This window comes from Pagrus pagrus (genome assembly GCF_965226575.1).
Source record: "Pagrus pagrus genome assembly, chromosome: 21".
Taxonomy (NCBI): Eukaryota; Metazoa; Chordata; class Actinopteri; order Spariformes; family Sparidae; genus Pagrus; species Pagrus pagrus.
In genome coordinates, this window is record NC_140208.1 from 19182226 (window position 1) to 19206083 (window position 23858).

Genomic DNA, 23858 nt, shown 5'->3' on the forward strand with positions numbered 1-23858 from the left:
GCTTAAGTGCACACTTTATTTAGAATATTGCCACTGCTTGACCCAGCCATTACACCTTTCTGATGGGGAACTGAAACCATTATATTGCTTTCTTTAAAGCTGCCAGACTCCGTTGACTAATTTTATCTCAGCGGCGCGCGGGAGCCGCTGCCTCGATCTGTTAGTTTGCTTGTGACTTCGATGAATGTGTCTCACTTCACACAAGTACTGAAGACAATACATCCAGCTACAGACATTTTTAAAAAAAAAATCCCCATAGGAAGGAAAGATACTTTAAAAAATTATTGGTTAACCATAAAAAAAATGTAAAGTGTCTTGTTCCTCTTTCGCTGGAATGAGGGGGTGTGTGTTACCACAAGCTTGACTCATTTATACCAAGGAGGTTTCTTCTTGCTGATCAGAGCATTACTGTTTACTACGAGGAGTGGACCAGTGAGAGTTCTGAATAAGACTCTTAATTATTCGCTATAACCACTGCATAGCTGTCATATTGGGACCCAGGATGCCTTTCTCCATTTGCTGTGGACAGACTGTTGTGTGTTCAACCATGCTGCTTTTCCTCATCGCACAAGGTGTGTTTACAATTACTAATGACCTTTAGAGTCCTTGAAGTGAAACCTAAACGATTAGGAGAATCTACTGATTTGAACTGAATATAAATTGGATAATACACTGGTCACTGACGATAGGAAAGTTGTATCACTTATTCCTAAAAGTTAATATTTTGGGCACAGGAAATTATCATTTTGTATTGAATATTATTAGAGAAAGCTTTTTTTGTTTCTTTGCATTTTGGAGTGCCCTTCATCTTTATATTTAAGATCTTTGAGGCAAATGAAGATCTGATGCTGCTGAAGGATATCTGAAAAAAACATTTTGTTTCGCTTTGGAGTGCAGGAGCATTGAGAACATCTGCTGATGTGTGGTGGTGGGTGTTCCTGATCAACATTTGCTTTAAACGATGGATAATTAGGGTTCGTTCAACATTTTGTAGGATGTGTTTATTCACCTTATTGCTCTGAGTTGGCAGAGAAGATCAATACCACTCTCATGTCTGTACTGTACAGTCAATATGATGCCACGGCTAGCAGCCTGGTTAGCTTAGCTTAGCACGAACTAGCTGAAAGCTAGCCTGACTCCATTTAAATTGGCCTACTGGCACGTCTACAAATCACTAACTACAGTGTTATACCTTTATTCCTAACTGCTACTCAAGACTTCTATTTTTATTTCTTGATGAATACTGAAAATGTAACTTTTGGCGGGAAATAAAACTAGCAACATTTAACAGATTTTTGCTCTATATAGCTGTCCTGAAAGAATATTAATCTCTGCCAAGATTTCAAAACATTTGTTGCTCTGTTCATTGCAGTGCATCCTCGGTGTTTCACGGCTCGGCCCAGAAGTCCAGGACCGTCTCCCACCTGCTGTAAGAATGTCTCGAAAGCCGCCATTAACGAACCCGTCATCGCCTGCTTTGAACAAAAAGAGCACACAATTCCGGGCTGTAAAGTACATGCTTATATGTAAGTATAGGGTAGTAGATTACACTAACACAAGCTTCATCTGGTGTCTATAATCTCATGGTGTGTTAGGCAGTGTCACCTAGCCGACACAGCTGATCATGAGCAAGCCACAAAAAAATGAGCGAGAGAGAAACTTTGGCACAACAGTGATAGTTTGACATGCTGGGAAATACACTTATTGGCTTTCTTTCAGTGTGCATGTGTGCTAAACATGCGGCTTATGCCAGGAGAAAGTTAGCTTGGCTAGCTAATTGGATTAGTTAATGTTAGTTTGCTAAGTCAGGAGGTGATGTCTCCCTAGCCTAGTCTGATTAAGTGATCATAATTTGTTTGATTTGTCGAGGAAGACCAAAATCCCTAAAGAAGTTAATAAGGACATTCTTAGGAGATTGTATAAACACTTGTATAAGGAAGCATTTGTAAATGAAGTAGAACAAATAGACTGGTTAGTTGTGTGCAATGAATAACATCCTGAATTAACACTCGGACATATTTATGAAAGTGTTAGGCGAAGGCGAAAGGCGAAAAAGTGCTCCATGGCTAGAAGGATGGAACTCGTGGACTTAAAGACTGTAACAGACAACGCAAAGAAAACAGCGAATAAACTGCGTTCGGTGTCAGAAAGACGAGACTACTGTCAACTAAGGAATCTAGTGACAAAGCTCAATAAAAATAAAAATAAAACGAATGAGTAGTATAAACACAGGATCAGTGAAATGAAAAATGATGGGTAAGAAATAACATACATTTATGTGATTCATGACACAGCCTCATGCCATTGCAAACTATTTCAGTGATTTCTTTAAAGCAATATCATGGAGAAATCAGCATTCTGTGCGATTTGGCGCCCCCCACAGTTTCTGAGTGCAACGCCACTGTCGTAAATACAAATCCCAGGTCTGTAACAGTTTGTCAGATGTAATGTAAGTGCTAACTACAAAAAAAAATTGAAAGGGGTTACAGAGGACAAAAACTGCCAAACAGAGAAATGGAAGTTATGGAATTAGTATGTCACAAGCGGACTCAGTCTCCCCTGGCATGGATAACAAAGACAGCAAAATGCTCGAACCTTTAGTCAACCCTGTTATTACTCCATTGTGTCTTATTTGAAATCAGTGTCTAATTAATAGGCTCATCCAAATGTCTGGAAGGAGGCTGAGATTATTCTACTTCCGAAGAGATCAAAACAAGAGTGTGTGCGACGATTATTAAATAAAGCGATTGAAAAAATAGTATTTACGCAAGTGATGGATTACTTTTCTGACAGTAATTTCAGCATGCGTACAGAGAAGGCCATTTAATGAGCACTTCACTTGCACCTGACTGATGATTGGCTGTAACGTTGGGTTCTTTTGGTCTTTTCAACCCTACAGCCTTCGCACTAAGAAACGTGATTTGTGTGTGGACCCAGAAGCCCCTTGGATCCCCCTAAGACTCTGGAGATTAGAGCAAGTAAGTCCAAATTTTGTTTTCATTTTTGATTTATTTTTTTCCTCTTTAATCTATCAGTTTACAAATACAAATACTCTTGATGAGTTTATGCCGTAGCACAGTCTGTTGTGAGTTGTCTTGTCTTACTTCTTAGTATTTACATGTAGGAACTCAAGTTTTGACTTAAAATCAAATGCAGCATAAATAAAGACATTTTTATTCCTACAATATGGGACTTTTAACTTCAATTCTTCTCCACCAGAGAGGAATATGTTGCCAAATCCTCTGACGGGTCTTCGACAGCCACACCAAGGATAACACATCACGACCTTCTACACAGAAATCCTGACACTGTCTTCTTCTTTGTTTCTCTAATAATTTAGAGCAAATTGTCAACTTTCTCTGTTTATAGGTACATTTTGATATGTTAATAATATCTTTGTATGAATCTTTACGATCTTTTTAACCATTGTTGTCTCTGTCCCAATAATGTATTCACAGTTTATATTGGGGTGTAAATCTGTCATAGATGTCAAGGAAAATACTGAATAAAAAAGCCTTAATGTCTGCAGCAAGTGATGTCTCGATACCTTGCAAAGTTTTAAGTACTTTTAGATTCATTTAAAATGTTTTAGTCGGTAACTCAAAATAGGACTGAAGTTTTCACCAGATTTCTGAAAGTCATACGTCTTGAAAACTGTTTCAGACATGGTTGTTGGACCGTCATGTGTTCTGGTTGTCTCATAATAGACACATGCTTTTTGGTGTGGCTCTAGAGATAGCAACGTCGGTCAGTCCCCGACTTATAGTCCGCGATTTCACAACAATTACGGGAGGGATTGCCATGAACTTTGATACGCACATTCATGTACCCCCCTCATTTTTTTTTGTCATCCAGCATCATCATCAGGTCATATACATGCTGACATTCCCCTCAGCCTGTGTATGTACTGCTGTTTATGTGTTAGCTTGTTGTTAGCAACACACCAAACTTAAATATTAACAGTTGAGGAATGGAACTAAGTATATCTACTCAATCACGCAACTTAAGTACAATTTAAAGGCATTTGTACTTGAATTTTTCCACATTCTGCCACATTATACTTCCATTCCAATGTATTTTGGCGGCAAATACTGTATTTTTCTATCTGCTAATCAGAAAAATGCTAATAATTGAATCTGATAATCGGCCAGGCGGGAAATCACATAGTCTATAATACACGTGTAAATATACTGTATGTCTAATTTACTTTGACTGCTACTTTTGATGCTCGAGTGCATTTAATGCCAGAGAACTACTTTTTATACATTCAGTACATTTAATAGCAGATACTTTGACTTCATATGGGTGATTTTCACTTTAACCAGAGTAATATTTTCTTTACGTTTACTCAAGTATGACTTTTGGGTACTTTTTACAACACTGGATATTGAACATGGTAAACATTATACCTGCTAAACATCAGCATGTTAGCATTAGCATGTGTCATTGTGGCGTAATCATGCTAATACCTGCCCTACTCTGTCATTGGTTGGGTTGGTTAGGTTAAGACATGAGGAGTAAGATCGGTTCGGTTTGCTCGAGATTAAAGGCAATCAGGGGCAGAGAGGGGCCCGTGGGCAAGTGGAACACAGAACAGAGGGCTTTAAAGGAAATGTTCACCCAAAAATACAAATTCTGACATTATGTACTTATCCCGATGCTAATGGAAAGTGACGGTAAAGAATCGTAGTCCAGAAAACATTTCTCGAGCTTTACAGCAAAACAAAACAAAAAACCTAAATGTTTCCATACAGCTTGTCTGACCTGATCCAAGTCTCTGTGAGGGCTGAGCCTGACATTTTAAAACAAGTCCCCATCTACATCAATTGTTTAGGAGAATGCTGCAATGCTGTTTTGCGGTGAAGCTCCAGAAATGTTTTGTGGACTACGAAACTTCACCCCACCTTCCATCAGCATGGGGGGTGAGTAGATAATGACTGAATGTTCTTTTTTAAGGGAAACTTATCCTTTAAGCACTTTCAATGACCCCAACCTGTGTTGATATTCACCAGTGTACTTTGGCACATCTGTCTGGAGGAAACAAATCCTCTCTAGTATTTGGTACAATGTATTATAAATGATAGCGAGACAAATGATCTCATATCTGTTACTAATAAATGTCAGGCACAGAGCACCTTCTGGTTTGGTCTTTATTTTTATTATTTTGAATTTGGGGGTGGGTTGCATATTGTTTAAGCTCAGGCTTAAGGACCTAGGACAGCTAATCCAGATGTTTTGGCCATCCCTCTCTGCAGCTGTGCTGTGGCTCCCTGCAGGTCATCTTATCTCATCTCCCTGAGCACACATTCCCTCTATAACAAACACTCCGCCTTTACAACTGTCCTCATATACATGATTCAACCAAAGTTTGTTCAGTGAGTTTCCAGGATCGGCTCTTCGTTATCATAACTGTGCCCAGCATGCCTTTCTCCGTTAGGTCTGGAGTGTGTCTCATGTATTTGACTATACTGCTGATCCTCCCTGAACAAGGTGAGTGTAACTTTCACTACTAGTGACCTCTAGAGTGATTTAGGGACAGCTGAGAGAAGTAAACTGAGTGTTAAATAGTATTTATTAAGGCACAGGTCTGATTTAATACCATTGTATCACTGCAGTTTTCACTGTCATCATTTTCAACTCATTTAATTTAAATGATGAAGGAGATCAAATAGGCATTACAGCAAGAACCAGAGTTTCTGATCAGTTCACCCACAGCCTGAGCTGAACTAGCTTAGAGTCAACGCCCGTACAGTCGGCACATCGGGCAGTTTGTGGCAAATAAACACACAGGGTCCAGTGGTCAAATTTGCACGAATGATGCAGGGTGAAAATAAATGTCCTTGTCAGACTAAACACAGTTGAGCATGGGGAGATATTCGGGTAGACGACGATGTAAACATTGAAAAATGACTTTCCATGTTTAGATTTGTCTTCTGAAAAACTCTGATCCGCTAAATCAAAACGTTTCTGCATAGAATGTTTCCCCTCAGGCAGTGTTACTAATGTTACTATGAAAGCCCATTGCTGCCATATACTGTACATATATATATATCAAGGCCTGCTAGCTGACGTCAACATTGCTAACACTAGCTAGCTCATGTCAGGGCAGACTGTTGATTGCTAATGAAACACAGACGCCACGTGATACAAACAGCATGAGTTACGCTATTGGCCCACAAACCTTGTTGGAAGCTGGAACCAACTTCTGAATTCTTACACAGACATAAACAAAACAAATCAATTTGTCTGACTGTCTGTTATACTTGAAAATCAATATAGAATATTTAAAAACTAAATGAACAATCACAATAATGTTTTTAAGGAGACGAGATACTTTATTATTCATCTTTCTACGAGCTCTGTAGATGCATTATTCTTGCAAATATGATTTGTCTGCATCAAAATGTTCTCAGTATGACCTCTAACTAGCAGAAATGGGTTTCCATATGTTACTAATGTATTTCTGTTCATTCTGTGTGTTTGTGTTGCATTTCAGGGCGTCCTCAGTGTTACAACCTCATGCCCAGGGCTCCAGGACCTACTCCCTCCTGCTGTATGGGAGTCTCAAAGGCCCACATTAAAGAACCCATTGTTTCCTGCATGGAGCAGAGAGAAAGCACATTTCGTCACTGTAGAATACACGCATTCATGTAAGGAAAGTGTTCGCTCAAACATAAGTTTCATTTTCTGTCTGTGTTCGGGTGTTGCGTGCCAGACGGAGTGTCGTGCAAAGACATGTCGAGCAAGGCGAGGGAACATGTGGCCAAGAGCGAACACGTCTTGCTGCTTTCCTTATTTAAAATATAAAGGGAGAGAAGTCCAGTCTGGCTGCACCTTCAGGACCTCACTGATCGATGATCATTTTAGAGATGATGTTCATGGACCTTTGTGCTGCTGTGCTTTCTTCAGTTTTGTTTAGTTTTCATGTCTTAGAGCACACTGATGACAATCATCAACAGCATTTTTTTAAATAAGAAAACATAATTGTTCGTGTCTCTTACTTGTCTTTGTCACTGTACAGTTTCACCACTGCGAACAAAACAGACCACTGTGTGGATCCAGCAGCCACATGGCTCACAACAAGATTTGAAAAGTTACAAAGGGTAGGTCTAATGTCATGGTACAAATTCTGTTTTACATTTTTTTTAATTTTTTTTTTATATTTATATTCCTTTTTATTTATTTTATTGTAGTTCTATATTCCCTGCTCCCATAATAACAATAGCCCTTTTAACATTTGTGGCAAATCAGATAAAGCATGAATGGGTCAATGTGAATTCATTTCTAATTTTCCATCGATGAAGCCAACTTGTTTCTCTCCACAGAGACAGATATGTTGCTACCAACTCTGAAAGGCCTTTAACAGCCATGAAGATGATGCAACGTGACCTTCGGAGCAGAAGTCTTCACGTTTACACATTTTGGAAAATCAATGTACAACTTTGATCTATTTACTTTGTTTTTTATTACATACCAAGATATTAACTATTACTTTGAACTTATCTTACTGTGGATATATAACTATTTACCCAAACCTCGAAAATCTGTGGAGGATTTTGACATTTATTGAAGTATAATAAATTCTTTATGTTTAGTAAACAATGTTTAGATGACAGATTACGCAGAGGTTTTAACATTTTCATTGCAATAGAGGCCTTTTAGTGTATCGTGCCTCAAAGTATAAGTATGGTGATATTTTGTATTTTTGTGAGTTAAAAGACCAAAACTGAGTATTTTCTGCAAAGGCTTAGTCAAACTCTGAAATATCTATTGTTGTCCAGAATTATTATAATTATTAAAGACACTTAAGTGAGGCCAACTGTTGCACTGGCTGTTCCTTCATGTTGGTGAAAGAAAGAAATTAAACTGCAGACATGTTTTTGGCCAGCTGACATCCAAATAGCTCTAGGCACTGCTCGCTACCGACACTACCTATAGCTGATGGAAAAGTAACCTGCTGTTTTACATGATGGCCCAGGTTAGCTGGTCACCAAGTCAAGACCACTTTATTTCCTCCTCTTTCATTGTGGATTTAAAGGGTAACTCCTTTAAATGTGTACTAAGATGTACTACTGCATGTCAGCCTTTTGGCTGTATGTAAATGAATAAATTGCCTCCAGTAATATTAATCAGTGGCTAAGTTGCATTGTGGGTAATGTATGCGACAGGCTGTGAAAAGCAGTCCACTGGTCTAGCACTGTTGGACTCATGATGGAGAGTTTAAAAACACATGATCAAAATAAATACAGCAGGACCAGAAATATCACATTTTTATTTCATGCATTTTCTTACTTATTAAAACCAGGTTCCCACATTACCCGCAATGCAATTAGCCACTGAGTGACATCTGGAGGCAATTTGTTAGATTATATGCAGCTTCCTCTGGAGCCATAAAGGGCTTCATACTACTTTTTCACATATGCAAGACCTGCACCCCTCCAAGACCTGTAAAAAAAAATTGATGGAGTTACCCTTTAATGTTTTCATGCAAACTTAATACCAAGAACTGGCCAGTAGATGGCGCAATTGTGACTGCATCAAATGCTTTAAAACAATTAATGTTTGCAGCTCAAATGCCTGATTCAGAAAGCTTCAGTTGGCCCATCAGCAGCTAACAGAACTTGTTTTAATCCAAAAAACAACCGTTTTTTACTTCATTTTTAAATAGTGTCCAGCTCTTTACTGGATCTACTCTCTTGGTCCTTCAAATAAGAAAAAACAATGCACGTAATGTGTTGAGCTTCCAGCAGGGAAGAAACAAATTAACACATCTACGCACAGTTTATTTTAAATAAAAAATATTTATTGGAATGCCAAAACAGCATCTCCATATATTATACATTTTATCTTATGTACACAAAGGGTTGATACAATTAGTACTCAGAAACCTCAAACTAAGGCCACAATGCAGCACAATGTCTTCCTGAAGATCCTGAATCCTCAAAGTCTTTGAAGCCATCATCATCCTCAGCTTCACTCTCACAGCACTCTTTGCCTTTAATATGTTTTTGCAGGACTTGTGCCGTCAGCTCATTACCAACAAACTGTATGACACGTCAAGTCCACAGCAACACCATCCTTGCAGTTTTGAAACAGCAGCTGTGTTACTGTAGCGGGTCAGGGTTTAGTGTCTCCGTCTGCTTGGCTGGGAGGAGGATCCATCAGGTCCCTGAATCCCAGTTTCTCCATAGGCTCCTTGGTCATCAGCTGACTGAAAAACACAAGAGAACAAGGGAATTATCCAGATCTGATGAGAAGCAGTATAAAAAACCCCTCCAGTCAATAGATTTAGGGAGTATGAGGAGTGTGAGCTGTATGACTAATGAGGTTTCTTACTTGTCCATGCGGCACTGCAGGTATTCTTTGGACTGCAGTCGGCACTTGGAGTTGTCGAAGCTGTTGTCCCTCAGGCATTTCATAAACGTCTCCTTGAAGGCTTTACACTCTCCTGGAATATCAACAAGACACTTTCAGCATGAAGGTCCAGCCATGTAGGTTCATGCTTAGACATGTCGCAGCTTGGCATATACTCAGACATTATTCCTCAGGGTGTAATTGAAAATATTACTACATTTCTAATTTATTATTAAGCTATTGTTACTTAGCTATTTAGTAGGGCTTGATTGTAACCACACGAGATAATTTATTTGACAACACACACCAAGTCAGTTTGATTCTATTGTGCCACACAAACTATTGTGTTTTACTTTGTGTGATAAAAAACAACAACTTCGTGCTGTTTCTCGCTAATTCTTCCATTAGGAAATAAAAGAGTGGAGCATCTGTTTTTCAAAAAAAATAACGACCCGAAGGTAGTTAAACGACACTTCCTGCTGCTCTGAAGGTTTACCCAGAATCCTCAAACACTTTCCGAACCATACGGATTAAAAATTAATCTGTCCATAAGATTGTGACGATATTTCCTGTCCAGGAATGTCCCCCTACTCATTTCGTATAACATGAAAAACATACATATAAACAAAGTGCAAGATATTACTAATAATAAGAAAACAAATAATATTGCCTTTTAAATTTTGATTCACTTGTACAAGTTTTGATCATTTTAACATTTTTTTCTTATTGACCTTGCTCATGGTAAACTGATTTTTATTCTATTCCTACCTATCTGCTGTGGTTCTACCTGCTCAGTATTAAAAAGCATCAAGAAACCAATACTCCAATATGAGAGGGGACATCACAGGGTTTTTTAATCCTGACTTTTATTTATTTTCACTGTATCATTTATCTCCTGTTGACCTAAAAACCTTTATTCTAGTTGTCAAAATACAACAAAAGGGCTATTTCACCGCTTTTTTCATGTCTAGACCACACGAGAACAGGTCCGGATCAAAAACCACTATACTTTGACTTATCAAATCTGGATTGAAAACCAAGTGTTATTAAACCACTATCTGGGTTTTTAAACAGTATACATCTTTTCTGAGAAACGTGTGGTTACCAATGTCACTTGAATGTAATGCTAATAAACAGGAGAACCAGACAGGGGCTCAATTAGCAGTTGCTAGTTAAAAGCAAGATATATCTGGAGTAAAATATAACAAAAATGTCGAATGTTGTGAGCTGGGAGATAAGAGGGGCAGTTTTTAATCACTCAGTGTTATTTGCTGCCCTGCTAAACAGACAGAAGTTATTTAACCGGGGCAGAGCTTACTGCGTGTTAGCTTACCGAAATGATCCAGTGGGAACGAGCCTTTATCAGGAGCCCGAGGTCTGAAACTCTTCGACCCGAAGTTCATGGCAGTTGACATCTTTTTCTGAGCTTAAAGACGCAATTTTTATCGAGCTGCTAGTCCTGTGCTTCTCCGGTGAGATGTCAACAGCAGAAGTCTTGACCCTGGTGTCGCGTAAATATGACGCATCGTTTCAGGGCCGTCTCAGCAGACAGACATTAGTAGTCGAGCAAATCGCACTGATCATCGATCAGGTTTTCGATTTTAAGTCCCAATAATTTTACAAAGACACAAGTCACGATTAGGAAAAAGAAATCTTAACAGTCTGATGGGAGAGGAACAGGTAAAGACAAGGAAAATACATTGATGTTTCTATTTTTATATTTTTTTTATATTGATATGTTGGTGTTTTTTGTATGACAATTGGATTATTATTGGGTTATTGATTTTATTTTATTGGGGTTTATTGCCAATGAAATCAACCCAATAGTGTGTTGGGAATTAGGCCTACAAATTAAAATTAACTAGTGATAGTATAGGCCTACTATAAAACAAAAAGGTATAGATGAATCTTTCTCTGGCTCATGTTTCTCCTTATAAACTAATAACGTAGACGTCTGGTGGACACTATCTACTGAGAAAGAACCAGTGATAAAGGACAATCCTGCAGAATATAGGGCAACGGCACAATGTGGCCTCCTGTGAAAGCATAGGCCTTCTTAATACCATGCTCTAGGAATATCATATTGTGAAACCACTTACCACGAGCTTTATAATAGAAAACTATAAAAAAAAATAAGTTAGTATTAGTACAATATCAACTCACTAAAATATTTTAGTTTTTATTTTGATTACACTTTCATAATTTAATTTATATTAATCAAATTCCTTTCATGTATTTTTCCTCCTGTGCATTAGTCTTCAATTGTTTCTATTTCTGCTTTTTTATTATGGATCTGCTGCCTGCAGCACTTTTAATTGCACTAAAGAAGATATTACCCATGAGTGAAGGTTTGCAATTTTAATACTGACATTTTAAAAAAGATTTTAGAGGAAACAACCTAAGTGTTTGCACTGTTTTGTTCGAGATCATGGCTTTTCAAAGAGTTGTAGACTTTTTGGGATGGGCTCTGAGGTGTGTTCCGGCAGTCCACCGCTGGATGTCTCACTTCCATTAGATATAAGAGTGGATGGAGGCGAGAGAAGACAGACAGGCAGGGGAGGGAGTGAAGGAGGGAGGAGGAGGTGGTGGTGATGGTAACATATAAGCTTGATTATTATGCAGTGAGTGAGAGTCGGTAATAGAGCTATCAGTGAGAGAGAGAGAGAGAGAGAGAGAGAGAGAGAGAGAGAGAGAGGACTCCTCCAGCATCGGCTCGGATCGCTCAGTCTTTCTCCTCCACTTCAGATCGGAGGTGACAGGTGATCGGCCGGTCTGTCTGTCTGTCTCTCTCTGTCCATCTGTCTGTCTGTCTGTCTGTGGGACTCCAGCAGCGGATGTTCTTGGCCAGGCTCCTTCTTCCCACCGCGGTGAGGCTGGACGGATAAAACTCACCATGGCGCTGGAACCGGAGGGGAACAACCGGCTCCTGCAAGACGTGCTGGTCAGACCGGGCAACGATACGTGCGCGGACTGCGGCAATCCAGGTAAGCAAAGAAAAAAAAAAAAAGCCTCCGAACCCCGTCCGAGCCGGGCTCCCATGCACCCATGCAGCTGGGGGGGGGGGGGGGGAACGAGCCAACTGGTGCTTGAAACCCCAACAAGTCTGAGGGCATCCAGTCCAGATATGATGACAAAGGCCTGGCAGGACACATGCACCTGAAAACAGGCTTTTTTTTTTTGCAGGTGTAAGAAGGCCGAGCAAGACATGGACTCTGGACTTATGTCTGAGCCATAAACACATAAAACAGTGTGTGTGGCTGTGAGGGTGCACAAAGACATGTCAACTATCCCCTCCACAATTATTACTGTTGTTACTGACTGTGTGTGTGTGTGTGTGTGTGTGGTGTCATCATGTTCTACAGTGTCAGCAGCCTCCACAGTAATTACCGGTGTGTGCATTTTTGTTGTACATGTTTGTTTTCCATTCACAGGACACTCATTTCACCTGATTATTCTCTATTAAGCAGCTTCATCCCTTTTCTCCCCCTCTCCATCCTCTCCCTCTTTTTAATCCTCCCTTTTACCCCCCCCCCCCACCACCCACTCCTTTCTTCTCACTGAAATGGCATTAAACCAGTTAGTGGCCACAGAGGCTCCAGTTTCGGGCCGTGCGCCCAGCGTTTGGAGCCGAGCCCGCCCAGGATGCCTGTTCCTTGGCCCTGGCTGCACAGCTCCTCAGAGGGACTGGCTGTAGTGGAGCAGCGTTCAGGGAGCCAGAGGCACCCTCGCAAATTTAGATGGCTTTGTCTGAGCGGCGGACACTTGACGAGGGGTTTCATTTTGACCGGAGGGTGTTATCTCGTTGAGAAATAAGCAGAGATATGGCTCGCATCGGGGTCGGTGCTGTATGTACGTGTCGAGCTGTAAAGTATCTGAAATTTTTATGTGGCCTTTTGCTCCTCAGTCCCACCAACTTACATAATGCAATCCGGCCTGTAGCTGGTTCATAAAAGCTTTTACATAAACTGTTGGAGACGCTCAGTTTAAAACATGGTTTTATCTGCTTGTTTTTAGCGTTGGCAGTGTCAATCTGTCATTGGGTCTGCTGGTCCTCCATTCTGACCAAAGTGAAAGAGCACAACCTCTGTTGGATGGAGTGCCATTGAATTTAGTAAAGACAACCGTGGTCCCCAACGGATGAATCCCAGTGACTTAGGTGATTCCCTTACGTTTCCTTTAGCGCCGCCAGCAGGTTAAAGTTTTTATTGATCCTGTGAAACACCAACAAGATGGATTGGCAGAAGAATTAGAGCAGATGTTCGTGGTTCCCAGAGGATGAATCTTAATGACTGACAAGTGAAAGGTCTTGACAACAAGTGAATGAATTCCCAGGAAGTTTGATAAAGATATTCACGGCCCCCACAGGATGAATCGTAATAACTTTCGTGATCCCTTAATTCTTCCTGTAGTGCCAGCATTATCTCAACGCTTAAACCTGTTCAACGGCCAAAAGCTGTTGGATTGATTTTCATTCATGGTCCCCAGAGGATGAATCCTAATAACTAGGTGATTCCCCCTCTTATCCTCTTGCACCAGGAGCAGGTTTAAGTCTTTACTGATCCTGTGAAATATCTCAACATCAACATGATGGATTGACTTCAACAGTAGGAAGCAGCATGGAGACGGGTGACGGCGTCACAGTGGTTGCTTCTTCATATATTTATCTTCAGTCTTTCATTGAAGCTCAACTTCGACTGAACAGTGTTTGAGCACTGCTTGAATGGAGACAGATAGCTAAACTCTTCGATAATGTCTCCATCAATGCCGATCAGCGCTGAAGCTGATAAACGCCTTCCACTACTGCAGAGTCATTCCTCACTGAAGACAATAGCAAGATGTTACTAGGTGTTGGTGGGCTTTTTCTCCAGTTGGAAAGTTGTTTTAGGCTTGTTTGGGGAACACTGGCACAGTCACCTCTACCCACATGGCCTTATTTAACCTTTGGGATACATTTTGTTGATGTAGTTTCTTCAAACTGCAAAGATCCACAGTGCCTGGAGGAGACATTGGTTCTGATTGTTCCCCTGCTGTGGTTGTTCATGAGTTTTGCTTGGCAGATACGCCACTTTCACCTTTGCAATCATTACATAATCAAATTTAGCCTTGGCACAGCGAAGGCGGGACTGAGTTGAGATTGATCACAGCTAAGAAAATCTCAGCTGGTGAAGTGACTCATGTGTGCTCTCTTATCGCTCAACAAGTGCTGAGTTTGCCTTGAGCAAGGCACTTCAAACACAACTGCTCAGTGGTCGGGAGTACAACTTTGCATGAATCCAGCAGCTGCTTTCTCTACCAGATTTGCATGTGAAGGCGCTGGGCTCATTCTGTCAAATTTCCGGAAAGCAGGCTGAACAGATGAGGAGTGTTCGGATGGCCATCCATCAGGCAAACCGTTATCTTTCTCCTCCTCCTCTGCTACCAGATCAGGCATTCCCAGGCTCATAATTCACATCTCATAATGGTCAAGATATGAATTATTGATGCTGGTTCAGCGGCTCCTTCCCAGATGGGGACCGGATCTTATCTCAGTGGCTTTTCCAGAAAAACATCACAGTTTCATTACAGCTCAAAATACCACAAATCATCTCAACACAGCAAAGTAAACAGACAAACATGTACCAGTCTGGAGTAGATGTAGAACTACAGTTGCTAATGTTATTTAAGGTTACTCAAAGGTTACTAGGAGACTAGTTTAGTAGGCTGTAACAGGTAATGTAGGCCTAGTGATATATTATATATATATATATACAGAGAGATCATTTAGGAAGGTAGACTGATATATGATTGGTGTAATGATGGATGTTAGCAAGGTCATGTTACTCTTGATTTAGTTTTTTATTCATTGTTCTACTCCAGTTCTTTTGATTGGGGCTAATGACAGTATACCTTTGCTTGTAATTTGATTACATGACCCTAATTACATGTAAAGAGTTACTTCCTCCTTTTGTTACTCAAAACGTTTCTTAATCATGGAGGTTTCGATTGTTAATGTGGCTATGTGCAAATAATTTCTAAATATGCAACATCCTGGGCAGAAAAAGAAAGAAACTGACTTCTTCAATAATATAAATAACGTGGTAAACAACAGCCTCCCGACTTGAGGCTTAGAATCTTTCCCAGGGGTCACATGGTGAATCAATTGGGACTCTAGTAGGGCTGCAGCTATTTTTTTGATCAATCTGTTAATTATTTTCACAATTAATGGACTAATCATGTCAAAACTTACAGAAAAATAGTCATCACAGTTTCCAAAAGCCATAAATGATGTCATCAAATTTCTTCTTTTTTCTACCCAACAGTCCACAACCCACAAATGACATCATAAGTAGCAAAGAAAAGCAGCAAATCCTTACATAAGTTACGTAAGTAAGCTGGAACCAACAAATGTCTGACATCTTTGCTTGAGAAATTACTAATAATGGTTGGAGACGAGACAAAGATATCGTCACCTTCCTGTTTCCTGTTAAACGTCTCTGCAAACCACAAATATGTTGAAACTTTACACTGTTTTTACTCCAGTTTCACATTTCTTTATGTTCACTTTATGATTGTATGTCGTGACAACGGTGTATGGTCTGGTTAGGTGTAGACACACTAGGTTAGGGTTATGAAAGGCTCATGTTTTGACTTATCTGGTTCTTTGTCCCGACATCTTGTTCAAAACATCCAGTGGTGTCACTCGTATAAATGTTGAAACGCTGTCTTGAACAGTGGTCTCTGGCTTGGCAGCCTTCGAGCCTGGCTGTAAAGCCTCGACCTGCCCCTCCACCTCCTGATATGAAAGTCAGCTCATATGCGCTTAATGTGAACTTGATATGACACCTGTTGTTGAAATGTTGATATGATATGTGGGAAAAAGAACACATTTTGGTTGGTCGGCTTACGTCATCATTTTGCAAAAAGCACAGGGTTAAAAAAAATGCAGTTTCTGAGTGGACGCTTGGCTGACAACAGAGAGTTGAGATTTAATTGGCCTAATGTCATACTCACTACAGTCAACAACAACAATCAAATGTGTTAACAAACAGACATAATGACTAGCTGACATGGTTTGCTCTTGCTAACAAGTTGACATTATCTAACACAAATTCACTTAGATATGACTGATAAAATGTTTAGTTCCCAGTCAGAAGCATCAGAACAGTCAATTTATTTTGCATTGCCACATTAGCAAAGAAAAGATGAGGACCTCTAATATGGCCGCTGCTGCATTCCATCACATAAAATCCCTCCATTGTTTCTGAATCTGCAGGGTGAAAGAGAAAAGACAGACTATCACATCATCAGCGGTGACCCGTCTGTCCTCCCTCACCTCCGCCTTATCTTCCCATCACAGATACAACATCCACTAAGCAGACAGAAGGCCTGATCTAATTGGTCTGCAAACACACAAATTGGCGACACGGCTTGTGCATTATTTGTGCTTAGTCATTCCACCTCTGCCTTCCTTACCTTTGCCTTTTTCTCCCCCTATCTTTTCTCTGCTTGTGTTCTCAGATGAGGCTGCTCAGAGGCTGAGCTGGGAGCTTATAGGGCAGGGTTTCTCTGTAGCTCAGCAGCGCTGTGGTTCTGCCCTTCGCTAAGGACACACAAACGAGTTATTCCCCCCAGAGAGAAGCCTCAGCAGTCCTCTGAGGTGTGATGAAGGTGTTTGTTGAACAGCAAAAAAAAAGCAGGAACTGCGATGAGATAGGAGGGTGGGGGTGGGGGTTAGGCTCCTATGGAAGCCCGCTCATGAATTTCTGGACGATTTTCCAGTGATTTATAGGAGGAAAGTTGAAGAAACACATTTTTTTACTGCATTTTCCCACTGCAACTCAGTGTCCTGATAGAAACTGGTGACATTCAGTACAGCACTAACCAAAAAGTGTGGTTGCTGTGCAGGTTGGGGCGAATATTGCCTTCCTCATGTGCAGTTGAATAAGAAAATTCAGTGTCAACTTACATTTGTAGGCATAGATTTCCAAGCCATAGCTCACCTACTGCATTAACTGACAGACGTACATCATGTGTGTATCCCCAATACTATGGTTATTGATCTTCTGGTTATTCTTTTCACTGAGCCAGCGTCAGTGTCTTTTTGGGATGTAGTTAATGTGGGAGTTGAACCTTCAAGGATAAGTTCACCCGAAAATAAGAATTCAGTCGATGTCTATTCACCCCCTGCCGATGGAACAAGCAGCAAAATCTATTATTACTACTACTGTTTCACGGCAAAATAGTGTTCCCCTAAACAACTGAGATAGATGGGGACTTGTTTTAAAACGTAATAAAAAAAACATCTGAGAAAAACACATAAAATGGTTCCATACAGTCTGGCATAATCCAAGTCTCTGCAAGCCCTTAGATTGATTTGAGAACATATTATTTACATCCTTGAATTGTGGTTGAGTGCATGCACCCACATCAGATGCGGTACGCGCTAACTCTTTTAGCTCAGCAGCTACAGTGATGATTTTTTCTGAGAAAGGGTGTAAATTATATCATTTCAAATCAATTTGGGGCTTCTGGAGACTTTCATTACACCAGATGAGCTGCATGGAGCCATTTTATGTTTGGTTTTGGATGTTTTTTTAAGTTTTTAAAACAAGTCCCCATCTGCTTCAGTTGTTTAGGAAAATGCTGCAACGCTGTTTTGCTGTGTAGCTCCAGAAAATGTTGTGGGCTCTGCTAAACTTCACCTGACTTTCCATCAGCATGGGGGTGAGAAGATAATGGCTGAATTTTAATTTTTGAGTGAACTTATCCTTTAAAGGAGATACTGCGATCATAGCTCTGTCTTCTATGACCGTTTCATGGGAGGGTGAGAGCAGTCGATTGTGAACATGACTGGAGGTTTTTAGTTAGCTGGTAGCCAAGCAGCTGATAAATGAGCCACTGAAGGTGAAGCATGAATGAAGCAGCTGATGCTGATGACTTTACAAGGTTGTTGTCGCTCGATCACCCACACTAACACACCAATGACAGCCAGCCTCTATGCAGGACGCTGGTCTGACCATCGGAAGGAATTTGGGGTTCAGTGTCTTGCCCAAGGACACTCAACGTGGACAGGAGGAGGTGGGGATTGAACCATTAACCCTGTTATTAGTGGGCAACTCATTCTACCTTCTGGGCCCAACCCTGTGGATGAATACAATATGACTTATTTGAAGTGGTGTAAGACACTAAATACATCTACTCAAATTACTGTAATAAGGTCATTTTTGGGTACTTTTAGGGTTTTAGTTTTGCAGCCAATGAAGCTATCCGATCACAACCGGGCCAATGAAAACCATGCGATACAGTGAAAAAGCACAAAAAAGTCTGTGTCAGGGTGTAGGATTAAATACAAGAGACCTCATGTGTAACACAGATATATTTCACCTGCAACACACATCACTAGCACACAGGGAATCAAACAGGAAGCATTGTTAGAACCCACCACGAAACAATTACCACACTTCAACAAATTCAAAGAGAATCCTTAATGTGTGCACTTTTTTTATTGTTCACTCTTGCGAATACATTCAGTCTGAAAAGTCAGCCTTTAGAAATAAAGAAAACCTTGATGATTTTCTCATAAAAGCCTTGGGCCTTTTCACAGATTCAAGTTAAGGCTAAACACAAGTTACGTCAAAGCTTAGACTATTACTACTGCTGTGGAGATAAAACACCCAGCTAGCGCCTGAGGGGTTTTGCCGAGACATGAGAAGGTCACAACCTCAGCTGGACCCGCTGTCTAGTCATTAACCCCGATGATGACGCAGCCACTGACAGGCTGATGTGTAAAAAAAACGTCCAGACGTACGAATGAACTGCAGCAGATGCAGAAAAGTGTCTGCGAACGCTCACAGGCACAGGGGCTGCCATTGTGTAAATGCCCCCTCATTCATTTATCCTGCATCTGCCCCGCAGTAACGCCACAGGCGCTTCTTTCTTCAACCTTGTCAAAAGCTCTGCTGTTTCAGGCCCCGCAACTCCTGCACAACTCCGCTTTCCTCTCAACAATCCCTCGGAGATGGAGCTGTTTGGCAAACACACCTTTCGCTGCGACTGTGCATGTGTTGTTCACAGTGATCCTGTTGAGAAACATCTTCTACCTCCAGGAGGAAGCCCTGTGTGTGTGTGTGTGTGTGTGTGTGTGTGTGTCTGCTTGTGTGTGTGCGTGTGTGTGTGTGGTTAGTTAGTCATGCGCCCACAGTAATCTCCATGAGTGCTGTCTGCTCCTCTGTAAGGCCTGACTCAGACAGCGATGACTTCACCGCTGAATGGCCGGTTGTGTGGTTTCGTGTCAGCAGGGCTGTGTGTAGGTGTGCGTTCGCCTGCGTGTGTATTGCTGGCTAAAAGGACATGTAACGGATTAAAAAAAAAGGCAAGAGGTTTGATTTCTTCACATCAAGGCGCCATCTTGTGCTTGATCACGATCCAGGATTACCAAAAGATGAGTTGACGTTTATTCAAATATTGCCTCCCTGTCTTTGGTTAACGGAGATCAATCGAAAGACAGATTATCGTAGACGGCGGTAACACCCTCAGGGGATCTTGTGAGCGTTCATCATCTCTCTGCATCATGAAGAACCCACGCTCTTCCTCCTTTCCCCTCCTACAGTACATCTCCTCCTCATCTCTGAACCTCTCCTCCGCTGCTTCCCCGTCAGGCTCTGTGGCATCTCCATCTATGCTTTCTCCAGCCCCAAGAGGACGGGGAAATGCAAGAATAGTAGTTTTTTTTTTCTCCCACCCTTGAGAACTACACACCCTCACTGTGAGTGCATGTGTGTGTTTGGCTGCGGTGCACCACGCTGAGGGCCTCCTTGTGTGAGAAATGGCAGCTGCAGAGAGAGCGAGAGAGATGGATGGTGAATAGGGGGACTTTTCTGTGTTGCCTGTTGAGGACATGGAACACTCAGTCATACCGTCATACATGGGTGATACATGCATGGACAATGTCACAGGCTGATATTAGCTGTTTATTAATCATCGATCAAGTGACAATATCTGGTCTCAGAAACACAGTATTGATAGGGCTCTCATTATGATTATGTATGGCTTTTTTGGAGCCAGCAGTGATCATATTTGGACTAGAGGGTGGAGCTGGGGAGGGTATCCTGATTGGATCTGAATGAGAACCCAGGGACACGCCAAGGTGGCAACCTGTCAACCACAATGTAGCCTTGCCCTAAACCTAAAGCATACCATGCTGGCTGTCCATTTTACTTAACATGGGACCATAATTTTTAAGACGACCGTCATGTTGTATTGAAGAAGCTAACAAATCAAGTAAGAAGTAAGGCCATTTTCTCATAAGCTTACATACATTCAGACTTCTTCTTTGCATTAGAGAGAATGCAGTTTTAAGGCACTTTTGCAGTCGCTTCACTTTTCAGACCCAGTCCACTTATTATATTGTCAACACTTTGATAATCCAATAAGGGTTTGTGATTTGTATGGAATGAATGGCAATATAGCTCCAGCTTATGGCTCCTGTAAATCATGCTACATTTTAATTTCATTTTTTGGGCTTTTTTACGGAAAGACATATTGCCTATGGCAGGAATACTGTCATCAGCATTGGAGAAGGTGTTTTGGATCAAGAGCAGTGGACGCTGAGACCATCACCACCAGCCCAGGAAGGAAGAGAGTTGGGATAAAAAACCATGCTCCTGCAGCTTGATTTAATGCTGCTTCTGGCTAATGTCTGGTCACAGGAAAAGGAATTGGACAAAATGGGACTCAGGCTGGCAAAACAACATGAAATTAGAGACTGTTATGCCCACTGAGACCTATATCCACCACAGCATCTCAGATCAAGCTGTTACACTCGACGTGTTCCAGGCCTACAGCGGGACGGGGACTGGTGGACTCTGTGTTTATAACACTGATGCCTGACACCATCTATTTCAGTTGTTTAAATTAATGGCAGTGTTTCCCAGATGTTGAACTTTGATATGAAGATGCCGCACTATAACTACCATCTTGTTGCTGCTGCTTACATACAGTACATCCTAATGGAAATTCAAAAGATGCACTACGTATTTATTTTATTAGCACATAAATAACTGAATCTCCTGTTCTGTTATTTGTGTAGCATGAAGGAGTTAATTTCGTTATGCAGCCCTGTGTTGTGCAATGGTGAATGCTCGAAATGATAATGCTAACGTGCTGATTTTTAGCAGGTATAATGTTTACCATGTGAGCCATATTATTTCAGCATGTTAGCATGTTAGCATGCTAACCTGCGCTATTTAGGGTCGTAATTTGGTCATAAGCCAAATTATTGGACAAATAAATAACGTGACCTGATGATGGTCTGAACACCATATTTATTATATTTCATTCTGTTTGGGAAATGAATGTGTGCACCAAATTGTGTGCCAATCCATCTGGTAGATGTTGAGGTACTTTACAGGATAAGTGATGACTTTGACCTGCTAGTAGAAAAACGGTGGAATCAGTAAAGTCTGTAGGCTTCAGATTTGACGCCAATCCATCTGATATTTGTTGAGATATTTCAGTCTGAACCAAACTGGTGGACAGACCGGGCTTTAGCATGGCTAAAAATAGCGAACCTTTACTTGTTCGAGCTTTTTGAATATGAGGACTTTTTCTCTGTTTTATATTATAGTGAGACCAACTGTTAATCGACAAAACAGCCGACCCAGAGCTCACACTCACCATGGTGCCAGATAAAGGAGCCCACATTTCCCACCCTGTCAGTTGTATAAACTGCAAAATACATTTGCTGTAGATCTCTGTCCCTTTTCTTCATGATACTCTACTACAGTCTACAAGAGCTAAACGACCGCAAAATAGAAACGGCAACAAAATGTGGTGCACAGACTCGTTAAAGCACAGAAGCTTTTTTTTTTTGTGAGTCTTATTGAGTCATTGACAGGTTTGCCAATATGAAACAGGGACAGATGGACATCTACAACTGGACATTAACTGTAATTAGTTTGTTGTTTGGATTTAAGCGAATAATTAATTATGTTGGAGTTGAACCAGCAGACAAATTTAAGAAATACACAGAGGTAGGAGAGTAATTATTTCTCTGGGTGGTTTTTTTTTGTGCTTGTGAGAGTGAAAGAGAACAGAGACGCTAGTTTCCTGTGGTGGATTTTTGGTTGAACCTGCTCTGCTAATCTTAGTGTAAGGGTTAAGGTGGCAAATTGCTGAGGTTACTCACACTGTACTCAAATTATTGATGGCAAGGATGCTACTTTTGGTTGCCAATGATTGATGTGAAGCAGGGCTTAAAGTGCTCTGATTTATAAGCAATATTAAATGGAGCTAGTTCAAGCAGACAACTCGAGCTGCACTGACATGCACATGACATGCCCCACTCTCCACACTCATGTACCAGACGCACCCTGTCAATTTGGCGGTCTATCTAAACTGCAAAAATCTCCCATCTCTCCCTCTGCCTGCCAACGCCACCGCTGCCCTGCGACAGTATTGCGGCATGTTCTTTGAACACCACCACCACCCCAGCATCCACCTGTAGGCTCCGACTGGGGGATTCAAGATGTTTTGCTCATCACTCCCTGCAGATGTTTACATAGAGATATTGGGGAGTGGTGAGGTCGGAGCCTAGACAACAAACTCTAATTATGTTATGCTGCTCTGATAAACATTTCAAACGTGAGCTGTCTGACTGAACTGTTTTAACGGGCAATAATAGTAATTATTTATATGGAGAGGTGTTTCCAATCTTCTGCCAGACATCATTATAGACCAAACAATTATTTGCTCAAGACAGATTAAGTGGCAGTTAAAATAAGCAGTGTTCACAGCCTTCAAAGAAATGATCAGAAAAAATGAATGGACGGATTAATTGATTGTGGAATTGATTGATTCACTTGTTTAATTATTTGTTTGATCAACTGACAGATTTTTCAGTGTATAAAATGTCGGAGAATGGTGAAAAATGAACACCACAGTTTCCCAGAGTGCAATGTGACATTCAACCCAATATGCCATCAATATTACCTTTTAATGTCAGTTACACTCAAATGTCCTCATATTTTAGAAAATAGAACAAGCTTTTTTCCATTTATATATAAATAAACTATTGGCTATTCAAAAAGCTATTTATTATAAGTATTATAATAAATAGCTTTTTTCTTTATAAGTATTATAATATTTATAGACTTATAAATATTATAAGTATAATATTTATAAGTCTTTATTGGCTTAACTCCACCATTTTAAGTTTGTTTGCAAATCTTGGGAGTTCTACTGCATATGTGAAAAAAGTAGTATAAAGCCTTCTGTGGCTCCAAAAGGAAGCTGCTTGTAATCTGATAAATTGCCACCAGTGATGTCACTCAGTGGCTAAGTTGCATTGTGGGTAATGTAGGCGTCATGTTTTAAAAAGCATTCCAATGGACTCATTATGGACAGTCTGAAAACAAATACAGCAGAATCAGAGTTATTACCTTTTTTGTTCCACGCATTCTTCTTCCTTTTCAAAACCTGGCACCTACATTACCCACAATGCAATTTAGCCCCCGAGCGACATCATT

The 23858-nt window shown here is 40.7% G+C and overlaps 2 protein-coding genes and 2 long non-coding RNA genes across 4 annotated transcripts in view; 3 read left to right on the top strand and 1 right to left on the bottom strand.

Annotated features, from left to right (window-relative positions):
- The first annotated feature begins 425 nt into the window (after window positions 1–425).
- LOC311250572 lies at window positions 426–3489 on the top strand. Its single transcript, XR_014621296.1, has 4 exons — window positions 426–572; window positions 1373–1526; window positions 2900–2978; window positions 3220–3489. It is a non-coding gene; the product is annotated as an uncharacterized lncRNA (long non-coding RNA).
- Window positions 3490–5349: 1860 nt separating this feature from the next.
- LOC311250950 lies at window positions 5350–7814 on the top strand. Its single transcript, XR_014621333.1, has 4 exons — window positions 5350–5490; window positions 6497–6650; window positions 7022–7103; window positions 7326–7814. It is a non-coding gene; the product is annotated as an uncharacterized lncRNA (long non-coding RNA).
- Window positions 7815–8781: 967 nt separating this feature from the next.
- Window positions 8782–10885, bottom strand: cox19 (cytochrome c oxidase assembly factor COX19). Its single transcript, XM_084342006.1, has 3 exons — window positions 10688–10885; window positions 9337–9448; window positions 8782–9211 (listed from the first exon to the last, which is right to left on the bottom strand). The coding sequence occupies exons 1-3, from the start codon at window positions 10767–10769 to the stop codon at window positions 9118–9120; spliced, it is 288 nt and encodes a 95-aa protein (XP_084198132.1). The 5' UTR covers window positions 10770–10885; the 3' UTR covers window positions 8782–9117.
- A 1126-nt stretch (window positions 10886–12011) lies between these two features.
- The window catches only part of LOC311250866 (arf-GAP with dual PH domain-containing protein 1), a 33009-nt gene continuing 21162 nt past the window's right edge, over window positions 12012–23858 (top strand). Inside the window, exon 1 of the mRNA XM_084342978.1 lies at window positions 12012–12338. Coding sequence (XP_084199104.1) covers window positions 12248–12338 — 91 coding nt within the window. The 5' untranslated portion in view covers window positions 12012–12247. The remainder of the gene's footprint in view (window positions 12339–23858) is intronic.

Bases quoted from the DNA above. Each gene is read 5' to 3' on its own strand.
- cox19 (XM_084342006.1), bottom strand. From the start codon at position 10,769: ATGTCAACTGCCATGAACTTCGGGTCGAAGAGTTTCAGACCTCGGGCT. The intron at 9,449-10,687 runs GTAAGCTAACAC...TTGATATTCCAG, and splicing joins GTTCCCACTGGATCATTTCG to GAGAGTGTAAAGCCTTCAAG. The intron at 9,212-9,336 runs GTAAGAAACCTC...TGTGTTTTTCAG, and splicing joins CTGCAGTGCCGCATGGACAA to TCAGCTGATGACCAAGGAGC.